At 47.1% G+C, this 9,409-nt stretch overlaps 2 protein-coding genes across 2 annotated transcripts; one reads left to right on the top strand and one right to left on the bottom strand.

Moving 5' to 3' along the window:
• The first annotated feature begins 274 nt into the window (after positions 1-274).
• Positions 275-4,148, top strand: LOC126543472 (sulfotransferase ssu-1-like). The gene is made up of 2 exons (XM_050190588.1): positions 275-355; positions 3,414-4,148. The coding sequence occupies exons 1-2, from the start codon at positions 275-277 to the stop codon at positions 4,146-4,148; spliced, it is 816 nt and encodes a 271-aa protein (XP_050046545.1).
• A 2,144-nt stretch (positions 4,149-6,292) lies between these two features.
• LOC129388320 (globin-like) lies at positions 6,293-9,016 on the bottom strand. Its single transcript, XM_055078465.1, has 2 exons — positions 8,561-9,016; positions 6,293-6,847 (listed from the first exon to the last, which is right to left on the bottom strand). The coding sequence occupies exons 1-2, from the start codon at positions 9,014-9,016 to the stop codon at positions 6,587-6,589; spliced, it is 717 nt and encodes a 238-aa protein (XP_054934440.1). The 3' UTR covers positions 6,293-6,586.
• Positions 9,017-9,409: the final 393 nt, after the last annotated feature.

Raw genomic sequence — 9,409 nt, 5'->3', positions numbered from 1 at the left:
TGCCGGGCAGTACCTGGTCACTGCAAACAAATAAATTTTTGACTGAAGTAATTGTAATCGGTCACATTTTTCTTTAACATGTACAAGCCTGACTGCAGCAAATACACACCGAAGACGCATTTTGTAAAGAACTTTTATATGCCTTCTTTCCCAGCGTTTGGTGTGCCTTCTTGGTTGGGGTCGGTTTCCCGCCGAATAAGATTGGACAATCGTGTACATAGCTCAACCGAAAAGTTGATCGAGCCTGGAGACAGCGTCACAGCAAAACGAGCCAATGGCCGAGATTGCGATCTTCGGTCACGTGGGTTACGTGATCGGGGGTCTCTGCGCCTTGCTGTATGGCCCGGAATGCACGGTATCACTGTGCTGCAAAGCGCTCTACAGAAAATGAACAGTTGTATATAACTTAAATAGCTGCTTCACTAAATATTGACTTCACATAAATTGCAATATTTGGGTTGGATCTGCATATTTCTTTTTTATTGAAGTGTCCAGAGACGATATGATACGGGAACCTATATAGTTACCCATACCTTCCGCAAGGTGCCCGGAAAGAGGCAAAAATAAAAAGAGATTCGCAATTAAAAATGCGGGCATTCCTAAGAGCTGTGATGATAGGTTTAGGCGAAGCTGTCTATGGTGAATGAGAAGAACGGGCTGTTCTTGCCTAACCGTCGTTTAAAATTACAGAACACAAGAACAAGTAGGACGCATTTTGACCGAGAAGCGCATCGGTGAACCTAAACGTTAGGCGCTCAGTCGTACGCATCCCGCGCATGGCAACGAAGGAACGACGACAAAAGAACAGCCACGAAAACATCACGGTGGCTGTATGAGGACAATTGCGCAACGACGCTGGATTCACTACGACAGAATAACAACAATGGAACGATCACGATGGCATGATGACGGCTGCAGAGCCGTACTCACGATAAGGCCCCGCGATTACAGGGGCACCCATGTTGCGCGCTGCTGAAGTCACAGTGTCTGTAAGCAGTCATGTCTTGTACCTAAAGGCGTCGGAAGCACAAAAAGAATGCGAGAGTGCGAGCTAACAAAAAAGAACGGGCAGCATGCCTTGATTCGGACATGTAATACGTGCGGTGACCAACGGAATAGAAGAGTTCGTTGATCCAAGGCCCCACGTTGAAATCGCCTGTCACCCAACTCCTCCTTTTTCACAGCGGAAGCATGCGCGGTCAGTCTTGTACAAATTTGAGTCTGCAAACACTCGAAGTTGAAAACCCAACGCTTACGGAGAAATCGCAGAGCTCATCAATGGCGTGCACAGAGCTTTACTACTATTTTAGTTTTCTAGGAGCATCACTACTGCCAGAGCTGCGACACTGTGGCGCACGTGTCACGCGTTTTCTTGTGGCCGCAATGAGCCTGGGATGCAGTGTTCCAATGAAAAGTTGTTTTAAAAGCATGACGCGAGAATCGGAGAGCAAATTAACAATTCGCATGCCGCTTAGCTCATGCTCGAAATGCAGATCACTGCGAAAAGACACTCGAAGGTTGTTTTGGTTAGGAAGCAGTGCGCCTCTTGAGATGGCCGAGCGCACGGATGTCCAAGGGTACGAAAATCCGGCATGGCTGTGCTAATTCTTGTCAGCACAATGTCCGTTAAACACAATGTCAGCACAATGTGCCTTCTGCACTGTCTATATAGCATGTGCATTCATAGGATGCATAAGCAAGATGACAGCGTTCCTGGCACTGCTGAGATTATCAACAGCGTATGTCAATGTTGTCATGTCCTGGGGTAAGACGTAAAAAAATATGCTTTGAAAACAGCAAAAAAGCGCCCAAAATAGCATTTCCAGATGCTGAAAGCAAAAATAGGCGACTATAGGGGCAAGCAATATGCATTCAAAGGCACTCTAAATACCCTGTTTTGAAAGCATATTCTGTTACTTCCTTCCACAGGACATGACAGCATTGACAGACGCTGTTGATAATCTCAGCACACAGGAGATGCCGCCTATTTGCAATGTGACCTTGCAAATAAGCGCTCGCCTTGTCAACGTTTGCTGAGACTTTTAGGGCCTATCATTACCTGCCAGAGCAATGCCAAATAAAATCGTCAGGAAAGGTCACTTTCTGCAACAGGGAACACGGAACTCTGTGTTAAACTGCAGGCGCGGAATTTTTCAGTAAAGTTCATGTGGTAGACTGTAGCGTCGAAATACTTAATTTTCATTTGGATTCAACTGTTTCTATAGTAGCCATAGTTAACCGTGTAACGTTTGAATGAAATGTCGTCGATGGTAGTTGGGCAATGCACCCGCTTCCGCGCCTGCACTATGTTATGGCGGTAGGTATACACAAGCCGATGGCGGCAAATTACCTCAGTGAGCAAAAAGCTCTTTGCCTCACTTTGTCATGCCCTCCTCTTTTTATTTGAATAAGCAAAGAAATGCATGATAACGAGCTCCGCCATGTAATATTAAGGCACAAGCTTTAGCTTCTTTCGTTAACCATTTAGCAGCACCTTATCTTTTTCGCACTTGCTGCACTCCATGCGCCATTGTAAGCAGGAAAGGAATTTAATATAGTACACTATTTTCTTATAGTGTTGCGGCATACAAAATAACTCAAATGTGGCCTCTTGTGGGCCCAGTAAATTCGTATCAAGTGGCCTTCCCAATATGATGGTTGCCTTCCAGACATCATAGATAAACCCTATGTCAGTTTCTTGATGTGCAAATTGGCTACACACATTCAGTGCCTCAAACAGTCATGATTTTCAAGCAGTTTCTAGTGCCTAGCCCTTCCCCTATCGTTCTTAAAATGAAGCCTGTCGTGCCTGTTTTACGACCCTAATGCCCACATTTTGATAGCCAAAAGATTGTGTGTCTAGCAATAACTACGCCTTAGAGGAATGATGTACCTCTGCAAGCATTGCTTCAGCCCCCAAAAATTTCATCCTTGAAACGGAAATAGTAATCCCCGTGTTACTTTCTTTGCGTGGTCTTGCGTGTAACCGCACGCATTGCGTGTAACCGCTTGCGCGGTCGTTCCTGCTTTCGAAAAGGATATACTACCGGACGCAGAGAAAGGATTATTTGCTGGTTTTGATTATACGTTCGTTATAACCTTTCTGACAAGCCCCGCGCGCTGTTGCAGAGGGTAGGCAAATAATACTTCAGTTACACGAGACACTGACGTGTAATCTGGAGTCCGGATTAGTTGCGATCATCTGTTTTATTTTTACGTGCGCCTATATCGAAGTAAACACACTAACGTTTGTTGCACTTCGCTCCCATCGAAGTACGGCCGCCATTGGCGGAAATCGAACCCGTCACATGGGGGTTAGCAGCGTGGCGCAATAGCGACTAAGCTGTCGGGCTAAAGGGGGTTTAAGCTGCGTAGCAAATTCGCAGCACTACCGGTGTCTCACTGATGTGCAGGTGGCGTTTCCGAAATGCGGAACTCACTGGGTGCAGCACATCATACAGCTGATTCTCCACAAGGTAGAGGGACCACGAGACTTCGAGGAGTTCGTCAAGCGCTCTCCCTTCATCGAGTTCCAAGGCGAAGAAGCCATCGAAGGAATGGAGGCACCACGAAAGATGAGCACTCACTTGCCATTTCGTCGTCTACCGTTCGAACGGAAGGCAAAGTACGTCTATGTTGCACAAAACCCTTGGGGCACCGCCATTTCGTACTATCACTTTATGGCCATGATTCCCGACTGGGAGCTGCGAAATGCGACTTTCGACGAAGTTCTAGACGCCTTCATAAAGGGAGAAACCGGGTTTGGCGACTGCTTCAAGCATGTCGCAGAAGGCTACGCTCACAGGGACGAACCTAACGTTTTCTTTATGACTTACGACCAGCTAGCGCGGGATAAACGCAGGACGATCATCAAGTTGGCCCGCTTCCTTGGCGAAGAGCATGGAAGTCAACTGGAAGACAACGACGGCTTACTTCAAACTATCCACGATTGTAGCAGCGTGACGTACATGAAAGGGTTTCTCAAGGCAACTCACGAGGAACTGGCCATGATGACAAAAATATACACTGAAGATTCTCGCACACAGTTTAAGGAGGAAGTCAACTTTGTCCGCGTTGGGAAGGCCGGTGGGTGGCGCAAGGCCTTGGCAATGCAGCAGCTGGCGAGAATTGAGGACAAGATACAGTAGGCTTCCAAGGACTCAGACTTCATGAGCCTAAGGGCCAAGGAGGGGCAGGGCGCCAAGAATATAGCCAGCGCTTGATACACAATTTTCCATGGCAGACAAAGTGAACTCTGAGAACTGAGCTCGTAGAGATGTAAGAACTCAATGGCTATTCAAACTTACTACAGTGGCCACGTGTTTGCGTAACGATTAACTTCACAAGTATAAATTCCCCTGATGCACTCTAGGCAGGTCACAAAGAAATTTCCTCGCTTGTTTTCTTTGTTACCGCGGCACTAACAAGAGTCGCCTGCATGGCAAAAGGCATTTCTGATCGACACTTTGACTTCGCAGGCGTCGGCAGCAAGCAGTCACTGTCAAATGAACACGGCCGCACCTGGCGAAGCTTTAATAACGGCGGCCACACTTTCGTCACGTCACCATGGGTAGTTCACATGTCAGTCCTTGCAAGCACGAATTTGGCGTTCGCAAGCACTCGCATTTCAAACCGTCAGGTTCACCGTCATTGGAGTCCAATGCATAGCCTTTACGTCGGTATTGGAAACTAATGCTTTAGGCTGCTCGCAAGAGATGCCATAGGGGCATAGCATTAAGTCAGCACCAGCGGTGAGGCGCGTGCACTGGTGAGAGGAAGTTGTGAAATCGTATTGCTCCGCACACTTGTTCAGCACCCCGGTAGCTTCCTTTAACGAGCTCATGTATTAGAATATGTCTTTCGAAGCCCGCTTAAAAAGCGCTCTAGTTATATGCGGACGTTACAATATCTCATTTCAGCATTTCTTCCTGTAATAAATCTCTTTGACATGCTGCATTGTGCATTGTGTATTGTTTTGTTATTCAGAAGTTCAGAATGTAAGCCTGCTGAAGTTGCATTTTCCTGCTGACTGCATTTAATGAGAAGGTAACTATTTCTTGAGCATATACTTTCTTCACATGACAACATTTTTAATATATGGACTCAGTGTTTCTGGATACAAATACCTTATTAGGCTGCTGAAGGTATACAAGCACTCTAAAGTTAACACGAGTTCGCTCACCCAAATTGTCCGCAGTATAGAAAATAGATCACTGTTAACATAAACACGACGTTTCTTGATACTCAATCGGCCATGCATATACGACAGTCCCACTTTCCCATGCTCATAAGATAATTCGAGGGAGTTTCTACTAACACAGTGATATAAACTGCACAGCACTTGTTCGTGAGGCGCTGCTGGTGTACAACAAACTTTCTTCCGTTCTTAGCTGCAAACGATGTCTCAGCGCGTAAGGGTGGTGGTGCTACGTTGGTACACGGCATAGACCTGTGATACGGCCTCATAGCAAAGCCCGAGCTCCTAGTGTTGGTGTACTACACACGGATGCATTCGCCGTCCTTTTGTGTTCCTGAACGCATGACTGTGGAAAATTAATGGCTGCGCCTTACGTAGGTGCTGTAAATTTGCACACCAATTTATTATATAAGCTTACCTCGTCGACAAAAATACATTCTAGGCTGGGCAGACAATCAGAGTCTGCAGTCGTCGACTATATGCGGCGTCTGCACATAGCTTCGAGCGCGACTTTTGTGCGCTGTATTTCCTCCGACGGAGGGCTGGAACTTGGCACGCTGGCTGCCTCCCACAGTTCCGTCAAGCGCCTTCCTCTGGTCGACAATGCGTGCCCACAGCGGCCAACGAAGTTCCTACAAGATAAGTTCGCACGTCTCCAGCATCCTTCTGTAGATTGCGCTATATCTGCAGTTGCATGCGCGACAGCTAAGCAGCAGCTCCCCTTTCAGTGGACCTCCTGTCAAAGTTTTCGTTCGTTCAGAAACAACGTGGAATTGCAATTTTTCACAAACTGTGCGAAAGCGTGAACCATCACTTCCATCGCCGTGCCGCGCGAAAACACGTCAACACCCAAGATGTATTACGCCGTGCCCACGAATGAAGCGTAGCCTTAGATCTGTTGCTATGCTAAACACCACTCAGTTGGAACAACAAACTTTTTCCAAGTATTTTTTGCGACCGCGCAATAAAAAGGTTCAATCTTATACAAGTAAACAAGAAAGCGACTGGCAGTCGCGAGCTCTGAAGGTGTCCTCTGCAAGACTCTTTGGCAATTTTTTCGTACGATTACATACAGCATTGCCAATTGACGCTTCAATGATTGGCGAAGCGTTATATTGTAGCCGGCTCCATGTTATCCAGTGACGGCGCATCTATGTTGGCCTTCGTGGTTAGCTTGTTCGGAGGCCCAGCACTACGCGAGCCAGGCTGTGCGGCTGGTGCTGCTTGCGTGCCATCAGCGTCCATTGCAGGTGCTGGTGATAACGGCTTTAAAGAGTCGGCAGCATCTCCGTGGGCACTTTATTAAGGAGCGCTGCTCGCTTCACCCTAGACAGCCAACCCTGTCGTTATGCCGCTGACGTTTCCAGCGGGTGCCGCAGTATTCGGCTTCTAAGTGCCAGGATCGCTGTCCCGACGCTCCGCGGCCAGTTTTTCCGAAGTACTAGCGCCGAAGGTTGGTTCCTCTGTGGTCACTAGTCCCAGCGCGGTGCTGGAACCCGCTGCAGCATCATCAGCGCCCGTCTTCGAGGGTTCAGCAAAGGCAGCGACTGGGTCGAGCGATGTGCGTTCACCTCCCGACGACGTCTGCTGGCTGGTTGGCGAGAATTCTGCGGCCCCCTCGTACACCTTCCTCGTGATAGTGTTCATTATCTGAAAAGTACAAGACACCATAGGCAGAACGGAAGGTTTATTGCTGAGTTCTCAACGTTTACAAACCACCATTAACGGTCCATAAGACTGTTGCATCCGGCTAGTTGTTTTATTTCTAACTAAGTATTTCGAGTAAACAAGAGCAGTGAAGGCATGAAAACAGGAAAACCAACCCAGTCATGACTTGCAAACTTTTGTGTCCTTCATCATTAGCGACTGCTACACATTTACAAGGGAATGTGGCTTCTCGAGAAGCCCGACTCACAAACGCTTTTAAAAACACACTCCAAATATTGTCAGAGCGCAATTTTTTATATCTTTTTATGTCCATTGTCCCTAAACATTCTTCCTATTAGTATGATTCCCTATCACCGTTTATAGACAAGGTTCGCGAAAATCTGTAAACGAATTAGCGTAAAACTGATACTTCTGAGATATTGCTGCATTCGGATATCGGTATTCGTAGTATAGATATATATGGGCTGCTGGAGCTCTCTTTAACATAAGATATCGTTTCGCAACACTTATAATGCAAGTTATCAGCCATAATAAGAGCGACTGTCGAACTTTCAATGACACTGCTTAATATACGCAAATAAGCGAATTAGACGTGCTGCTCAACAGCAAGCAAGTGAAAGTCCTGCTTCGTAAATGACAACACTGTAGGTAATATTGTTAGGAAATACGTTCATTTAGTTTCATTTAGTTTCATTTATTTTATTTATTTAGAGCTTATTTAGTTTATTTAAAGTTTACTTATAGGAATGAACACATGCTCTTATCTTTTCCACCCTACCCCACCGCATTTCCCCTCAGAAGCCAAACCCAACACAAGCGACATTTTGCTCCAGCGAGGGCACTCAATACTTAGCCGAAATTTGCTTAGGCGCCTTCTATAATTCCTGGGTGATACATAGCTGAAGTATGAATAGTAAACCTTGAAGGTCGACGTGAAGTGGATGGCACACAGCTTGTGGCGCCTCGGTTCAAATCCACCATGGCCTTTAGCATTTCTTTATGTTACCAGATGTTTTTGTGCTATCACATGTAATGTTCATTATACAAGATAAAAGTACAAAGCGCGAAAAGGGAACGAGGACAAGATAACAGACAGGACGAGGGCTCACAATTGAAATATTGTTAATGCTCTTGTGAATCTAGTACTGAGGTATTCTTAAAGGTTCGGATAAATCTAGTACTAGATGACTCTGTTAAATATAGCATGTCGTAGCATATGTCATCATCCCTGCGTTATTCTGACACGTATATACATCACATCATTATGATAATGAACTTCAGTAGCGGGTCAACGGTCGACAGGCTTCTGTCGTGCCCTCGTTTTTATTTTTTTGGCTCAGTATCATTATGAACGGAAAGCAACTGGTCCAACTTGCTATATCACGGCAGACGTAAAGTGATGGACTGCAGACCCTGCCGCGTTAGATAAGCAATGTTAGGTTAGTGGCGCTCTCACGGAGCAAGCGCCGGCAACTTATGTCAGGCTGTAGGTCTGAAAGAGTTGCGGTTCGGTGCGTTAGTATTCCCACAGAAGGTGGCGTTTTCTTTTTTTCTTGGAAGGGGGGGGGGAGGGGATCGATTCTTCGGCTATTCTAAGATGAAAAGAAAACACGTCAAGTCTAGGTCCACCTGCAGCAAGGGACACTTCTCCTCTCTGGAAAAGTGTCCGGTGGTGCCTAAGAAAAGCACTCTCACCTCGAAAAGCCTCTGCCACGCGTTCACGGTGGCTGGCGTCATGAATGCTCTGTTGCTGGCCACCATCTGCTCGAGCGCGGCGGCGAAGAGGCCCTCGAAGTTCGCGGGCCGTACGCCAGCCCGCGGCAGGTGATTGGCGGCGTTCTTGCGGATCAGCTCGACGAGCAGCTCGTCGTCCTCGATGCACTCGACGATGGCCGACAGCTGCTGGCTCACGGCGCATGCGTGCGCCCGGAATTTGGCGTCGTCGCGAAGCGCGCGCAGTTCCTTGTCCCTGAACCTGGGGAACAACTGCAGGTATTCGGGGTGCTTGGCGAACATGCTGATGAAGATGCTCATGCCGTAGTCCGGGTTCCGCTCGCAGAACTTGGGCCAGCTGTTGCGAATCAGCTTCTTATCGCGTTTCGTCAGGACGCATCGATAGTTGCTGAGGCTCTTGCGCAGAACATTGCCCATCTTGGATCTTCTTCTTCTTATTCTTCTATAGGTTGGTTATTCCTGTGTGAAATTGCGCAACGCACTCTGACGGATCAACCATGGATCGGTTGATCCCTTAGAAAGTTCCGGTTCACCTAGGTTCACCGGTTCACCTAGGTGGAACCTGGAGTGAAGATTGTCATCCCAGCTAGATGACAATTCTGAATACATGGTACGTGGTGCACCACGCAGTCTAGAATGCGAAAACTTGAAATGAAAGCCCGATTATACAAACTTGATTAATTAGCTAACATTAAGAGCATGTTTCCCGCATCCAGTAGGAGGGTGGTCAGCTACATTCCTCGCGGAACATTCTACACAGCGCATCTTCATTGTCTACTACGAAGGAGCATTGTGCCTGATAAGTTGGCC

Source organism: Dermacentor andersoni, chromosome 10 (assembly GCF_023375885.2).
Source record: "Dermacentor andersoni chromosome 10, qqDerAnde1_hic_scaffold, whole genome shotgun sequence".
Lineage (NCBI taxonomy): Eukaryota > Metazoa > Arthropoda > Arachnida > Ixodida > Ixodidae > Dermacentor > Dermacentor andersoni.
Note: the sequence above shows the minus strand (reverse complement) of the source record. Positions and strands in the feature narration are given on the sequence as shown.